Below are 17,473 nucleotides of genomic sequence, written 5' to 3' on the forward strand. Positions count from 1 at the left end.
CTAGCATGTCCCAGAAACAGTAAATTAAACATATATATCTGTGATACCTGTATAGATGTACGTATGTATGTGTCTGTGTGATTATATATGTTTGTACACGACACATACACATGTATAGTCATATATGTAGTCATACGGTCATATATACGACTATGACATAGACTATATGAATCAGGAACTCCCTAGGCAAGTGTACAGCATGGTGTCTTCTACTTAGTAATCCATGGGGAATTTTTGCGGCATGCCCTTGTCTAGTCTACCCTTAGACTTCAAACATAATGGCCTTCCACAGAGTAACTATATGTTGTATGACGCAGTATCTCTTTTTGCTTGTTTGAGCCTGTCCTCCCAGTAGCATCATCCATAGCTAGAACATGAGCAATAGTATTGGAAATGCAATTTGGACATCATGCCCAGTTCTCAACTGTCACTGAATTCAGTGGAAGAACAAGTAAAATCACGCTCATTTTGATGGATTTCAATTTGTAAAAGCACATGCTTTGAAGAGGTGCGTATGTGAATAAAACCAAGTTTCCATCTGCAGTTGGCATTTATAGGTCTCCAGGATGCATTATGGGTTCAGTTCTTTTCATCTGCCTGTGAAGAGAGAGATACTGAGTATGATTAGGAGTGGTCCTGCAGGCCTCCAGGCAACTGGCAAAGAAGAAATACAATTAGCAATTATATTTCTATTGCCTCTGAGCCTTTGGAATGAACTGGGAAAAGTGACCGGGCTTTTTATTATTTTCTTTCAAATTTGTTGTATACATTCAAGACAATATTTATTATCATCTGTAAAAAATAATCAAATTAGATGAATCTGGTTCATTACTTTTAGAGAAAATAATTATTAGTTTTGGTGAAGACAAAGAAATGCCTTTGAAATGGTGATGAGTTGATAGGCAATTTAGCAATTCCTTGGATACTTTTTACCCAAGGAGAATTGTTCAAACTCTTTCATCTCTAAAGCATACAATATCATTTGTGCTTTACTCTTTTATTGTATTCAGTATGTTTGTGGGATTTATAGTTTCAGCTGGCATTTTTTACTGCTTACGTGTATTTTTACCTTATTTACATCTATTGTTACATAACTGATTCACAATATTTCACAGATGTAATTGTTCAGTTTTGAGGGAAGGGCGCTTTTGCTTAAATTTTCCCTAGAAGAAAGAAAATATGTAGGTTTTGTTCAGTTAAATACAACACCTATATTTCCTCCTTTTGCCTGGGAAAGAATATTTAGTGGTTTGATGTAAAGAAGCATAGGTGATTGTTTCACTCTCTTGCATTGTTTGACACTAGTAATTTTAATATATCAGTCCTGGGAAAAAGATTTTGACCTCTACAATAGCTTTGGTGAAATGAAAGCAGTCTTAAAAGATTAAATAGTGAAATGATCAAACTCCTTTGTGCTTGTTGACCGGTAACACACATTTGAGCTTGAGTCTACAGAGTTGAAATGTCAGTTTAACACTTATATTTGGCAGTTTAAAAATAATACTCGATATCTCACTTGGGGCATGTTTTTGAAGGAGACTAGTCCATTGCAATACCCAGTGAAGCTAAAGTGAGGATGCAGTGCTGAGAATTCAGTAACGGTTCGGTGTTTAAATGTAGTTTTGATGTGTAATTAAGACACACAAGTTTTAAGAAATAGGGGCAGAGATTGTTGTAGGGCTAGTGTGTATTTGCTAAGTTGAGACTCTGGGAACATCAAAATAGACAGGCTCATTACTGTTGTTGCTACGGGGCGAGAGGTTGCCTGTATAGGCAGCAATTATTGATTGCTGCACAGCAGCAGAAGCAGCAGGACAGGTGCTTGCACCACACCACCGGCATGCAGCACTCAGGCTGGGGACACATCCTTCCAGCACCTTCCCTGCCCCTACCTAGCCACGGTTTCATCAAGCTCCTCCAACTCCTTTCATCAAGCTCCTCCAACTCCTCATCCTTTGACCCAAGAAGTCTTAAACCAGATCTCATAGGCTGTGTTATTCCCTATAAGTTTGTATGTACTCCATTACTTCAGCAGAAAAGCTCCAAAGTGCCTTCAGGAGACTTGGAAATGAACCCTGAAACTACCAGCCCTGTCCTCCTTTTGCTTGTCATCAGCTGCAAGCAGGGCCTTCTTGTGGCTGTTGTCATCCTTGGGGTAACAGCAGCTTTTCGCCTGGGGAAACAGCTTTCCCTGGAGGGGCATGAATAATATTCCTAGAGCTATAGTTATCAGTAGGGCAATGTGGTATCATACACCTGCTTTGTTTGTCTTCCTGATGATTACATGGTGAATTCAGTTAATGGTGATCACAAAAACCACACAAGTATACAAGGACTGTCTGGTAAGAGATCATTTGTTTTAGTGTAGATCATGAGAGGAAACAGAAGCTGCTGCTAATCAGTACACATGCCAAAGCTAGCTTCAATTTGCCCTTATCTTCAAGGCTTTAAAATAAATAAATAAATAAATAAATAAATAAATTAGATTACTAAAGCCAGCAGGCAATGAATATAACGTGATCAGTTCTTCTGACTGGTTTGTCCTTAGTTGCCCTCTACTTGTCACATGCGAGACCACGAATGCCTGCCCTCAGGGGACCTGGGTAGGACTTTTGTTTGATACCAAAGGAAAGCAGAGTCCTTGTCCTGCCCTGTTCTCGTGCTCGCTCACTCCCAGCCCAGCACCACGTTCAGGAGTTCCCACCTTCCCTTCCAGTACCCGCTTCCTGGGATGGTTGGGCAGGACGTCGCGTTGGCTCCTGTTGTGCCACTGCTCGCGCCTGCCCATCTCAGGCATCCCCTTCCATGGCCCCTGGGTGGCCCCTGGCACTCGTCTCCATCCATCTCCTGGATCTCCAGGGTCTGCCCCACCTCCCAGATCTCTCCTCCAGCCAGGATCTTCACCTTCTTCTTTCCAGGCCCCCTTCTCCTTTCCAAGGTCACTTCTTTTTGGGAGCCCTCCTTTTAAGGACCTCCTCTTCTTTCTGGGCCCCCTAGCCCCCCAGTTTCCTCAATCAAAACTGTTTATGTGCAGAAGCACATCGTGTGATTAGTCTGCTAACTGGCAGTTCTGTCTCATTTCTCATTATTAACTGGAGCACTTGGGAAGGGTCCCTTTCCTTTAGTCCAGGTGTTACCGGTATTTCAAACTGGATCATACTGGTTGCAGTTAGCAAGTAGCCACTTCTTCCTGAGAGTTCAAAAGTTCAATTTCAAACATTCGTACACACACACTTGCACCCTATTATCTGCCTCCAGCTAGCATTCACAATTTAAGCTATTTTTGCCTATGATAATACTAAGTAGTTTTTCTAGTTCTATTAAAAACAACAGAAAAGAACCACACATTTATCATATAAGTTCCCTCCAAGAACCTGCAGCTGTAAGGGATTTGCTATTGAAATTATTATTGCAAAGCTGCCGTGAAGAAGGAACTCATGCACATGTCAAAAAAAGTGCTCCTTATGTCTCCTGGGAATAATGTACATCCAACTTTTGAATCAGAATTTGATGGCAATAGCAAAACCCACCAGTATGGAACAGTCAAATAGGAGGATACTTGTGTTACTATTTTAGTACTTTGCTCCTTTCCTATAGCTTCTCTCCTACCCTATCTGGCATGGAGTTGATTAGTTCTTGGTCTTCACAGATCGTTTTTTTCTGTTTTCGCCTGGACGCTGTTTCTCATATCAAGTTCTTAAGCTATGACTTGAGGTCTAAAAGTTTATTTTAATATAATAAAAAAGATTATTATATTATAATATAAATAACAGTTACGGTAAAAGCAATAAGGCCTGTTTTTAAAATCTTATGTGAGTACCCATGTAAGTTGATTAGATCTGTAGCTGCCAGATAATCACCATCACATCCTGAATGTACAGTGTAGCTTCAGTAATTGTGTATTCAAATTTCTTTTAGAGAACCCTACAGAGAATGCCATAATTATGGGCCTAATCCTGCATCATTTATTCACAAAGCTATTGAAAGAACAAATACTTATTGAAAATGTAAATCCTGCATTTTTTCAACCTTACTGTTAAAAATGCCAGTCATTGCTACCTGGTAACTTTTAGTATCTAACATTTGTCTAGCAGATATGTAACCTGTACTTCTTAAAGTTGAATAATCCTAACGTTTTTCACTAAAATCCTTTATGAATGAGTTATAGGGGTATGAAAGTTTGAGTTACTACCCAGCCCTTAATACTTCACAAGTACTATCTCCTACAACTCTATTAACGTTAGCAAGATTTCTGATGCACAAACACCCTTAGCTTTAATAATAGCACTTCTATAATAGCACTTCTATAATCTAAGCTATAATAATAGTGCTTGCAAATCTCAAATTAATGTACAATACCATTATCTTTCCACCACGCCTTTTTAACACATAAAGAAACTGAGGCACAAAGAGGCTAATTGGCTTGGCTGTGGTGGTCACCTGGCTGGCTGTAGCAGAAGCAGAACTACAACTCAGTGTCTGATGATGCCCTATTAATCCCCTTCACTCGAGGTACACTATCTTTCAGTTCGTTCTTCTCATTGTTGATAAGGTACAGCTGCCAGTTTGCTAAATGGAGAAAAAAAAAAGTCCATTTCTGTTTCTAGGATAGAATTATAATTTTAGATGACAAATGGGGGAATCGATGCACATATTTTTAGGTGTCTGAAAAGTAAGTATCTTACCTAAGCTTGTATTATGGGCTCCTTTTCTAACCACAAGTGAAAGAAGGGTACCCCAAGGGACATGATTCATCTCATTCCAACTAGATGTCAGTTGAGATGAACCATCCTAAGAGGAGCCTGCCTCTCTTCATTCATTAACTACTCAAAATTCCTAGAGAGCTGCTGAGGCAAGATGCTTACCTTTAAACAGCTAAAAATTGGCACATTGACTCTAAGCCCAAAACAAGGTAAAACCAAAAGGGAGATTTTGTTGGTGTGCGTGACATTTCTTCCCTGCAGACGTGCGTACTGCTATCCATGCTCTTTTCTTTATTGCTCTAAATGTGTTCAAAATTTGATGAAAGAAAAATTATGGGTTTATGCATTTTCACCTGTGGTTCAGATTATTGATTGTTGAAACCATCCAATAATCAAACAAATCTGCTCCATATACTTCTTACTGTGGTCCTACAGCTATGGATGTGCTATATGTCAGGAATTTGTACAAACATCAATTTAACCTCTACAAGAGAAGCATAGCAAATGTTGGTTGAAATAAAATTATTCCAATAGTTAGAATTCTATAGTTTTGAAACTCTATGAAGGGAAAATGTTTTGATGTCTCATAAGAAATCAAGAGTTTCTTAATATCTGTGAATAGGTTACTATTTCCTGTAGAAAAAACAATACCTCTTGCTTAGAAGCTGTTGTATAAAATATTTTTTCCTAAAGTAGTTAACTGGCACGTCTAGTCAAATTTATGCAGCAGTATTTATTTATTTGATTAAATAGTAGAGCATCTATTTCCATCTCAGAAGATACCATTACGAACTTACAAACAGATCTGTTTATACTGTAATTTAAAAATCTGTGTTCTACCCTAGTACTTCCTAGTGATACCAAATTACTGTTGTTGGTGATAAAAATGTCCATGAAACGATGGAAAATATGAGAAACAAGGAAAAAAAATAAACAAAGAACACAGCCTCCTTTTTTGGGGGAGAAAAAAAAAAAGTAGCAAACTACATCACCATATTTTGGCACGGCTGTGCCCCTTTCCCCTGTGTCTACATCTATGTTAGCATAAAAATAGAAGTTGGATTTCTTATGAAATAAACTTTTCTTCCTGAAAAAATGGGAGATAAAATTGTTTCAGTTTCAAGTTAAATATTACATAAAATTAAAAGTTTAGCATTGAAAAATCCTTTTGAAATTAAAAAGCTATTTATTTTTTAAAAAGATAGAGAATGACTTCTTTTTTCCCAGCTAAAACAATGCCAACAATTTTAAATTAGTTTTTAAATAACTTCAATGATAATGAATCTGCCTATCTGAAAACTCAATACATGACTGAAAAGTTTAGCTCAGCTTGAATTAGAACATGAAAATGTTGGTTCCAAAATAATATCATGGATTTAACTTACTTACTTACGTTATGAAGACCATAATTTCCCAAAACTTTTCTTAAAAGGAGAATTACAGATATACAGTTGAAAAATAGATACATACAGGAGATGAGAACTGCAGAGCACTGGCCAGCAGTTTGTATTCAGTTTCCTTAGTTTTCAGGTTACATGACTCTCACAAATGAGATAATAGGGAGTAAATTCTACATTATATTTGAATAATCACATAGTGTCAGAACTGTAAAATTACCCCAGGGTATAGAGGATGATTATCTGACAGAGTGACTCCTATTAGAACACATCAAGTAAAGATCTCACTCTATCCTCTATGACAGAGTGGTATTTTAAAGTCTTCAGTCATTCTCATTAAGAAAGCTTGACTTTTTACTTAGACAGTGGTGTTTGCTTACTGTGAGTCACAAAAACTTTCTGTTCTTCTTTGTACATGACCTTAAGTAGCTTTGCCGTCCAATGCATAACCATGGCCTTTGCTCATTCCTAGCATGCTTTCAGCTTTTAACTTATGCCAATAATTCCATTATTTTCTGAATTGCACTCTAGTCCCTTAGTGGTGACATTGCTGGAGACCAGCCAGGGCTTCATCAGGCAAGGGTAGATCCCCAGGGCAGTGCAGATCTGTATCACAAGAGACTCTTTAGGGAGCCCCAACAGAGGCAGCAGGTTGGGGGTCCTCAGTTAAGAATAACTTTTCTTTCTGATTAGTGTTCTTTCTCTGTTGTGCTTTCTGAATTAACCCATTCTCTCAAACCCACATTCAGCTGAGCACCAGGAAGTGTGTATGCAGGTGGTATGTCCAAAGAGCAAGGGATGCCAGCTGTTCAGTCTTCTTCTTATCCTCTGGGTTCTTAAGTTGGCAACCACCTGATGGTCTTAGAGGTGCCTTTTGCACACTTTTAGGAGCTGATAGTGGTTGTGATCTTTTCTTTCTTTACCCCATACCTCTGTGAGTCACTGGAAAATGTTGCTAGGTTACTCTCTGACCTTTTTGCCTTATCTTGGGCTCTTATGGCCTCAGTCCTGTTCTTTATCTTCCTGTCATTGTCTCTTTAAGGTTTCAGGCTGCACTTTGGTTTAGTCAGTTGTTTGCTAAAGTGTGGCTCTGTCCTGTCTTTTTTAGGCTACTTTCGCTTTCTTGAGCTAAGTGTCCTGAGAAGCCACATGTAAATGTGTTGGGATCTTGATGACCTGCTAACCTATGTGCCATGAATCTCCTTTTGCTTCCTCCACTATTCCTTCTGGGAGTCCTACATACATAAATTCCCACTCATATGTCATTCATACTAGTCTTACGGTTTCTATTATGTAGCTCTGCTTGACAAAGCCAAGACCCTAATCTTGATGAGTTTCTCTCCCTTCACTCAGTTTTTCTTGCCACTTGAGTGGCAACCATGATACCACAGAGTGCTATGTATTTGCTGTTTCTTTGATGTACCAATGATGACTGGTCTGAACCCAATCTATCCTGTGTTCCTTCATTAATGGGGCATATTTTGGTTGAAGAAAGAGAAGTGATGGAGAAGAGATAGGAGGCAGAACAGAATGTCTTGTATAAATCCTCCATTGACATATAGACAGCTGTGCTACTGGGGCTGGAGAGTCTGGGTCTGTCTTGGATCCACTCTGTTGAGTTTGATCTTGGCAGAGATTCACCTTGTTAAAGGGAAGATCAGGCCATGGGTATCTTAGCAGCAGCCAATGGGCCTCCTCCTGCATAAGGTATGGGTAATTTCACTCCTCCTATGTAGAAGACAGCATTAAAGGGTTTTTTTATTTGGAAGTACAAAAGAAATTTTAACACTAATAAGTTATGTCAGTTTTCTTTTAATCTAAATTAAGAGTTGTGCTTAGAATCTAATTGGTTTGACAATAGAACAGTGTTTTACATAGACTTTGTTTGACGTTTGCTGTAGTAATTTATACCCTTAAGGAGACTAGAAACTAAGTAATACAGAGAGAGTGATTCTTCAGACACACACTATAACTTCCACAAGACCTATGTGCTTGCATCTCATGACATGTCCCTTTTGCCCCTCCAAAAAAAAATTTCAAAACAAAATACTGCTCCATTCTCAGTAGTAACTGGTAGAAGCTGGACTAAGAGTACTGCATTTGTGTAAATGAGAATATTTTTTTCCTCAGAAATGGAAACTGAAAAAAACCCCTACTCAATTCTGAATACACCAATATTGATAAATATAGAATACAGACAGGGATGTACTAGTCTAAACTTGTACCTGCCATTAAAACCCCATGAAAATAATGTTTTTTATATATTTACCACTCATGAAGGAGATAGCAAAGAGAAAGTCTTGCAGCCTCATTGTTTACTCATATTTAGGTGAATCTTTAGGTGACTTTGAATTAAACAGACTTTTTCATTCTACCATATATATATATTATTACAGGTTTTTTTAAAAAAAATCTGAATTTGTAGTAAGCTGCTTTTAAAAGTGAATGTTTTGGTGAACATAACCTGATAATGGAATGTTTAATGAAACAAAATGCTCTCTACAGGAAGCTCATCTTTCTGGCAAAATCATTCTAATCTTTCATATGACATTGCTGAAAGCAAAGTAAATACACTATGCTCTATAGCTTCAGTGAACAGTATGTTTTGAAAAACATTTATTTTTCTGAAACACTGAATAATTACAATGCACCACAGCATGTTGTTCAGCATGGTATAACTGATCATCTGTCTGTAACTCTAATGTAATATAATGTTTGAGGATATAGTAGTAGTGAAAGCACTATAAATTTATCATTTATATCATAGTTATTTTCATAAACATTAACTCTAATCTTCATTTAACTTGCCAAGAGCTTCAATTCAGGTTGTACAAATACATCCAGATCACCACTTGTTGCCCTAGCATAGTTCACACTGACATGTGATCTACAAAATTATGTGCGAATATATATGGAAATTTGAAGGCAGACTAAATTAGAGAGGTGTTTAGTATTGGGTTGATAACTGCAGCTGTACCAATCAGTGGTGTGGTGTATAGCTGCCTGTAAATGCCAAGTACACCCCAAATACAAGGTTGATTTGCTCTGGCTGTACTTTTGCAAATGTAATTTCATAGTAGCAGCATAGCAGCCATGAGGCATAGGCAGGTCCATGATGTCATTTATATTTGATGAACAACATATTCATTTTTAAGAATTGTGAGTGTTGTCTATATAATAATTACTGTAATAATGGAAAATATTCAGCCTGAGTGCGAATAATGAATGGAAGAGGAAGTTAAGGTGTCTACAAAAAATAATGAGTTTTGGTGTGATTCATGCCCAGCAGTACAGGGAAATACATTAACACGTTGGCTTTCATCAACCTATTTTTAACCATCAGAAAGGTTTAGAAATAAAAGAAAAATAACTGGAGAACACAGACCATAAAGCAATTTAGTATTGAATGTCAGACTGCAAGTTGATATTGTTTCTTCTTGTTCTGAGTGCACATTTAACTTTTATAGCACTTTCTGGGATTTCAAAGTAATGTTTCTGAATTTTAATTCATCTGTGAAATAGAAAGACACTAACATTCACATTCTACTGATTGAAGCTGCTAGCCTAGACAGTCCAATTTTCTTTTCCTCTGTGAGCATTGGACCAGTGAAAAATGCAACTCAAACTGACATGTTTATTTTGCATAAGAATAAACAATACAAACTATGAAGAAGCAGAGAATAAACCCCAGCAATCTGTGTGCATAACTATGGTGTAACCAAAACCAGAGGCTCTATTCTAATATTGTAATGTCTAGATCTTTTTAAATTCCAGCATCTCTGAGACTCTAAAAAATGGAAAAATAATAGTTTTTGTACATGTGTAGTCAGATTTTTTGGAAGTAATTACAAACTCTTAGTGACACAGCAAATAACAGTTTTACCACTTCTCAGGTGCCTTGGGTATACTGAATAGGAGACCGCGGTATAACAGTGTATGCAAAGTGTCTAAGATTAACTTTATAATAGTGTACATTGTGTTACAGATGGGTATAAAATTCGAGAGATGTTCAGTGGCTCAGTTTAGTAGTCCTGGATTTGAAGCAACTATGTTGGGACTCATATTCAGAGAAATAAAATCCTTTGATGATTTTCAGATTCCTTTCAATTTCAGCTTTAATCATGCAGCCAGATCGTGTCTTAAAGATGAATCTGAACAGGACAGAAAACGTGGAAAATAATGGAAGATGGGTGGAAACTGGGATATATATTGTGTATTCCTGTTGACAGTCAGAAACTCTAATGCCAAGACCTATACTGTCTGCATATTTTATAATTTGTTTTGTACTTTTTTATCAATAGGAATGATATATATACAACCACATTCAGTTAAACAGTACAGCTTTATCACCCAGGTGGTGGACTGAAGGATGTATTTATTGAGAGCAGACACCCAAGCAGAGTAGGAGCTCTTCAAATATATTTATATATATATTTATATATATATATATATCCTTGCAATATCCTCATGAAGCAAAGAAATATTTCTGCCCTTATTCACTATTAAGGAAGCAGATATAAAAAAAGAATTTATACAAGAATGTCTGGGGTAGATGTGGGAACAGATGCTATAGCCTTTCCAAATCCAGGCCATGCCCAACCCCCAAACACATCATTGATGCTTTAGTTATTTTGCTCTGTTTCCCCTTCTTTCAGTTGCTTTTTCATACCGTATAGTCAGCTTCTCTCTCAAGGCTGCAAGATAAAGGAACAAAGCACTCTCCAACCAGCTCTATATGAAGTCATGGGATCTAAATAACTGATAAATGCATGGTTCCATGGAGTAAATGAAAACAACAATGTTCAAGATCTTAGTGCAAAGCCAAGGACTCACCAGTTACAGAGAAAAAACCTAGAAGTAGCTCTTCTGGGTCTAAGATGAGCTATTCTGAAGCACCAGCATAGGCTATTTGCAACTTTGCTATATTGTTTCTGTGGATAAATAAATCATTTAAGTTTTCAAGTCTAACAGCTTCCCTGGCATGAAATTTACTTCAGAGAAAAAGTAGTCATTTATCTGGTATTCTTCTGCAGCATGTGTTTCTCCTGAAAACTCTTCTGAATATAAAAACACAATATTATATATAGTCCAAGGTTGTGGCTCTGAATCACTTCTATTACTGGCATTTGAGGGAAGCTGTCATTTTATAAAATTTCTAAACTCTGTATCACTCCTGCTGTACACAAATACAGACTAAAGTTTGGTCCAAAGCTATTGTACAGCCAGTATCTAATTATTTGATTTTTTAAAAGAGCATTTGCATTAGTGTTTTGCATTAGTGCAAGTCAGGAGTAAAGCTAATGGAATTCCTAAAACTAGTGTCACTAGAAAGAGAACCCGTGTCTGGGTCCATGGCAGGGAGTGTTCACAGCCACAGTTCTTGAACAACGTCTCTGAAGAAACAGTCCTCAAACGATTGGCGATGAACATGGATTGTATATGCACTAAAGAGATCCAATCCTGAAACACTTGTACATTAATACGCTTGACATAACTATGATATCATCTAATCTTCACTGTTAACCATTAAAAGCAACAATTTTAGTGTTAAGGGTTCTGTATCACCATAGCATAGCAATTTCAGTGGTAGGAAATATACTTTGAAAATTAAGGGTGTTTTGTTATTTCTTGAATCAACACCATAGTTGGTAGTATTTTTTGATCACTCTCTGTAAGTCTATCTTAGATATCTTTTCTTATCATAACTCCTAAAAGAGGCAGTAATACAATGATTCACTTTATCAGCTCTCAGATCTTTCTTACAGTTTAGTTTTAAATAGGGTGACAGTTGATTAGTTTAATTAATCATTACTTAATGAGGGCAGAGTCTACCCAAAGGAACTACATCAAAGTACTTGTGCCGAAAAATAGGAGAACAAAGAACAATTGGGTTTTTTTAAGTTTCTCCTAAATACTGTGATCTATGATACAGGATGCAATTATATCTAACTTTTAAAATTGAATGTAAACCAAGATTTTAAAAGACGCTATGAGATTTAGACACACACAGATTTCAACAATATCTATGGAACTAATTTCTGATCATTTGATATTGCAGACTTTTTCATTGTTGCTAAATATTTCTCCTCTCCATGAAAAAACAGATAAATAGTTCTAGTATGTACCCACTCAAATACAGGAGTTCAAAGAGATAAAGAACAATTATTCATTATTCCTCAGTTAGACCAAATCAGTTAACTCATGGATCTGCACTCTGAACTATTTATGGACATCAGAGTGCAGATCTAATATCCCTAGAATCGGCTATTCCTGCTTTCTTTGATACATAGAGCTACAACATATATGGATAAAACTTTAGCATAGAGAATAAAGCAACATCTAATTCTTTTACACAGAATCACAAAATAGATGAGGCTGGAAAGCACCTCTGGAGATCACCTAATTCAAGCTCCCTGTTCAAAGCAGGGTCAGTGAGAGCAGGTTGCCCAGGGCTGTGTTGTGTTGGGTTTTGAACACCTCCAAGGACAGAGACTCCGGAAACTCTCTGGACAATCTGCAATTTTGCAATACTTGTAAACATATGGAAACATTTAAGATTAAAACGTGCCTTATTTTATACAGGCAGTTGAACATTAGTAGTGAGCTGCATTTTGCACTTCTTGATTGAGCAGCTAGAAAACATTTAACAAGACTGAACAGGGAGCAAGACTAACATAGCCTTTGCTATTATGTAAGCATTTTTTTTCTGAGAGCTGATCCACATATGATGTTTATAAACCTAAATAGTCAGCAATTAGAGGGCTTAGTTGTTTATCATGAGCAATAAAAATTATCAGCAGATTACCAGTTCAAACCATGTGGTCAGTGCAAGCAAGCTTCAGTAGACCAGCTCCTCATATTTGGACACAGGTTTACTCAGGCTCCTGAGAAATTGTAAATGGTGTTGTAAGCTCATGTCTGGTCCTAGGTTTGAATCTGAACTCATCTTTTTTCCACATTGTTAAAACTTTCTACCCAAAAATTGTCTTCCCCAAAATTTCACAGATCGTCCAGGATCAACAAAGCATGCTGAATGCTCCCCAGGAACCCCAGGTCTTATTTCAAGTACTTTCATCCCTGGGCTGATAGAAGCTACTACTTAATAGTTCCTGACTCCCCACTGTTAAAAGCAGATTTCAAGTTTTACCAGTACTTAGCTTCCATTTCACAAGCTGTCAAATGACTAGTCAAAATGACAGAAAAAGGAAATCAGTTCTGCAGAGTTTTCAGGTTTTATTGTTATCAGTTAACAGACAATCGGCCTACTTTTGCCTAAACAAAAATAATAAATTTTAACACTTTACTAGTTACTAAAAAGAGCCTGACAATCTTGAACAGCATTAAGCTGCATGTTTTAAGTATGGCAATATAATGCAATACAACAAAATTCAACCCTCTCCTTCCCGTGAGGGTGTTGGTGAAACGTGGGCCCTTCCTCACTTCTGCAGCGTAAGCACAGACCGTCCCTCCAGGAGCAAGCTCTTAGTTTAAGCACTGAGAGCAGCTGCTACAACAAATACAGGAGACTTTGAGATATTTATTTGGTATTTATAAAGAAGAACACAATGGCTATACTGTGTCAGAGGAAAGGTACACTTAGATTTTGATAACGTCTCCAACTGTCGCCAGTAACAGATGCGTATGGAAGAATATATGGACACAATAGGCTTCTTTCTCTCTTTCAATACAGTAGGACTGTAGCATGTTTTTTTTAAGGGAAAGGATCGTATTAATCTAGCTAAATGTGGACATCTCCCTGGCAGTTACGAATGTATGAGGTTCCCTCTCTGGAATAATCATTTTGTAATCAGTGGAAAATTATAAACAACTTCTGATTCCAGGTTCTAAATGTCACCATAAAGTAGGTACCAAAAAGACTGAGCAAATCATGTGCAGTCTTTTAAATTAAAGCAAGTTGTTGATAATAGCCTTACGGCTCCCTTGGTAAATTTTCTTCTGAAGCCATGCAAGCAGGATATGATAAACCTAGGATGGTAGCTGGATGCATTTTGTCAACAAAGCTCTTTTTTTTACAAAAGGATGTTAACCACTTCCTCAAATATCTAAACCTTTCCAGTTTTATTCTTGTTCATTGCCAATACATAGAAGTGGTGGCTTGCCTTATCTTACTCAAGAGGTTTGTACTGTCGTACTCAACATCCTATGCCATGATACCACTATGGAGGCACACATTGACAGGAAAACAAAAATAACTGCAGTTCCTTCCTTTCTAGAAGCCTTCTAAAGACAGAGTGCATGTTGTTATATTTGTATGGCAGAAAATCAGGGGGGAGCTGCATTTATTCATAATTACTGTTGCTTTATTCCAGAGGAACTGAGCTTAAAACCAGATCTGCTCTAACAAGCAAAAGCAAGGTCATGCTTTTGAATGATGGCTGGTAAATGAAAGGGGCTAAATTTTAGGAAAAGACAAATCTATTTTGGCAGTAAGCAGCTGGCTTTACTGCCTTCTGAGCATCACTTTTTAGTCATTCTGCACAGTTTGTATTTCTGTAAACTGCTGCAAACAAAATTATAAATTCTTACGGAGAAAAGTTACGAGCAAATCTGATATTTCAAATCCTAATTCATGGAATCCTATGGAAAATTTAGTAATATCAAGTTTTAGTCTTTATTTCTCATATGCTTTTTTTGTCAAATAATTTCATCTGTTTTATTCCATGAACCATTATCATTATATTTTATTTAGCAGCATGTTTTCCTATGAGTTTATCTCCACATTTCACTTCATTATTTTTCCCATTTGTTATATGCAACAGCACAGGATTTTGAAATAAAAATATGACCCAGGTGAAGACTTGGTTTTATCTGTGTAAGTGGTAGCAAGCTAAGTGTTTGTGGTTTTCCTTGCTGTGTGGTTGATGTGTTTTTCAGATGTTTTGTAATACATTGCTTTTAGTGGACTATTAAGAATTCAGTATCTTGTCCCATTAAGCAATTTTTTCCTCTAGAGTCTGAGGCTTGGATTTTGACATTTGTACATTAGTGAAAAGTTAATCTCTTTTAAGTCATCCCCATGACCAACTACTTCAAAATATGAATGCAGGTCTCAAAACCTGAGTTGTAACTCCCAGATATGCATCTACAGTTTGCTTTTTGTAAGCATTTTACTGTAACCAAAAGATTTCTTATCTTATCAGAATACACCTCACATGATTTATAGAGGGATGGACTCTGCATCTACTAAGCATAAAACTTCCTTATAGCAATACTTTGCTCCAAACCAAGTCTCCTGGCTCAGTCCTGGGATACTTGGAGGACACAACAGATTAGATCAGTATACAGTATTTTTCAGCCTGTTTATCATAGCTCTGTTCCTATCTTCCACCATGAATTATGTTCAGCTGTTTTGTCACTTTTTCATAAGAAAAGATATAGAAGAAAAATTTAAACCTGAATATTTCCAGGCTGATGTTTGAAATGTGGAGGCACATTTTTCATTTAAAATCAGTTTGCCCACCTGCCTTCATCTTGTTATATTTTCTTAAGTGACAAAGCAGAGAAAACGTCTTTGAATTACCAAATTACATTCACAAATTTAGTCCCATTTTGAGGCTCAGCTTCTTAACAGCAATGTGCCAGTGTAGGGAACAGTTATCTTCCAAGACCACGGCTGGCCAGGAAATGTCTGATATATAAAATGTTTGGGTTTCTTGCCATGCTGATACATGTGCATGTTTTTGATGTTGCAAAAGTTTTTCAGTATCACACAACCCAGACTATGGAGAGTGCATGTATAGTTTGAATCAGATGGGAATAATCCCCTGACTTGTTTCAACAGGTTGTAGCTGGTGGGACAGTAACATTCAACAGTCTAATCTGTGTGAAGTGAAAGGGCTTTGCTAATGTGCTGTGCCATTTAGAGAACATTCACATCAAATCTTCCTGTCAAAGCAGTCTATCTGATGCCTTTGTCAAAATCTGAGCACTTGACACTGAGCTGTTTTGCCTTCTTAGGAATGCAGGTGCTGGAATGGAACGGCATCCCCTTGACTGGGAAAACTTATGAAGAAGTCCAGAGCATTATTATTCAACAGAGTGGGGAAGCAGAAATATGTGTAAGACTGTGAGTTTTTCCCCATCTTTCTGTTTCCATTTTTTTTGGCTTTTCATGGCTTTTCTTTTCTTTTTTTTTTTAAATTTACAGTTGTTAAGGTGGAACCTTTGTTAGCACGAAGCATCAATGTAATAAGTAGCAAGAGTTCACTGTGAGAGTGGGAGGTCTCTGTTATTTTTTTCTTTTAAAGTCATAAGGAAAGATAAGCTGAGGCAGATGTTAGGAATTATGCTTTTAAAAACAATGATATCTCCGTTGTCAGGCCACAATCTCCCCTCATTGATACACATACAATTCACTGAATTTACCGGGGTTAGAAAAAGATGGTAATTTAGCACTAACTTGACTTTTACTGAAATCTATATCCTTTAGATGAAAGTCATTTAAGCTTCATAAGAAATGTGTAAACTTTCATTCAATCCATTAAAGATTTCACCTTAAAAGAAACTTTTCTTCTCAGCTCTTTAACAGCATTGCAAATACGTATCAGCTAAGAATGGGCCATGCTTGGGAGCTGCTTTCTGTCATGAACCACTATTCATTTACCTACTTAATACAATAATGAGGGTATGAGGAAAGAGTTTCTTTTGTCTCAGGCTTCTCATCGCTTTCTTTAGGGACCTGAACATGCTCTCAGACTCTGAGAATCCCCAGCACCTGGAGCTGCACGAGCCAGTAAAGGCAGGTAAGCAATAAGTTGTTGCTTTGATATTGGAGGACCAGGTAGCAGCTGAAAACTGGAATTGATATAAACTAGGGTATTAGCATTGTAAGCGCAGGTGATTAATCCCAAATCCTGCCATGGGCAGAAAGGGGACCACACCTTATATACAAAGCCAAGCATTTATTGTTGGTTATTATTATTAACCCAGTTCAATCCATACTGACACCATCTACATATCTAATTAATACAAAGGATATCTCAGTAACAATACTGCAGCTAACATTTGTTATCCAGGGATGACCTCCTGCTAGCTACCCCTTCATCTATACATGCCACAGAAAACCGTGGCATAGAGGTCCCCCTTCGGCAGCTTCTCTGGGCCCTGCAGGCAGTGCTTTCGCTCCGGGGCCATTGCAGCAAGTCGACAGCGTCCTGAGGAATTTTCTGGGGAGTGTGATGTTTGTGGTGAGAGTTTTTGACTCCTCCTTGCTGGGAGGTGGATGATGTTGATGATTCCTCCCTCTTCGCTTCAGGATCTGCTTGGGGCCTTTTTTATGTTTTCTAGTGTGCCTTGCTCTTTCCTCACCAGTCAGCAGCTCTTCGTTACTTACGACTTGACTGGATATCGTAC

General features: G+C 37.4%; 1 protein-coding gene across 1 annotated transcript in view; it reads left to right on the plus strand.

Moving 5' to 3' along the window:
• Nucleotides 1-17,473, plus strand: part of PCLO (piccolo presynaptic cytomatrix protein) — a 389,706-nt gene that overhangs the window by 284,487 nt on the left and 87,746 nt on the right. The window contains exons 12-13 of the mRNA XM_075491522.1: nucleotides 16,079-16,187; nucleotides 16,796-16,863. Of these exons, the coding sequence (XP_075347637.1) occupies nucleotides 16,079-16,187; nucleotides 16,796-16,863 (177 nt within the window). The remainder of the gene's footprint in view (nucleotides 1-16,078; nucleotides 16,188-16,795; nucleotides 16,864-17,473) is intronic.

The sequence above is a fragment of the Mycteria americana genome, chromosome 1, assembly GCF_035582795.1.
Source record: "Mycteria americana isolate JAX WOST 10 ecotype Jacksonville Zoo and Gardens chromosome 1, USCA_MyAme_1.0, whole genome shotgun sequence".
Lineage (NCBI taxonomy): Eukaryota > Metazoa > Chordata > Aves > Ciconiiformes > Ciconiidae > Mycteria > Mycteria americana.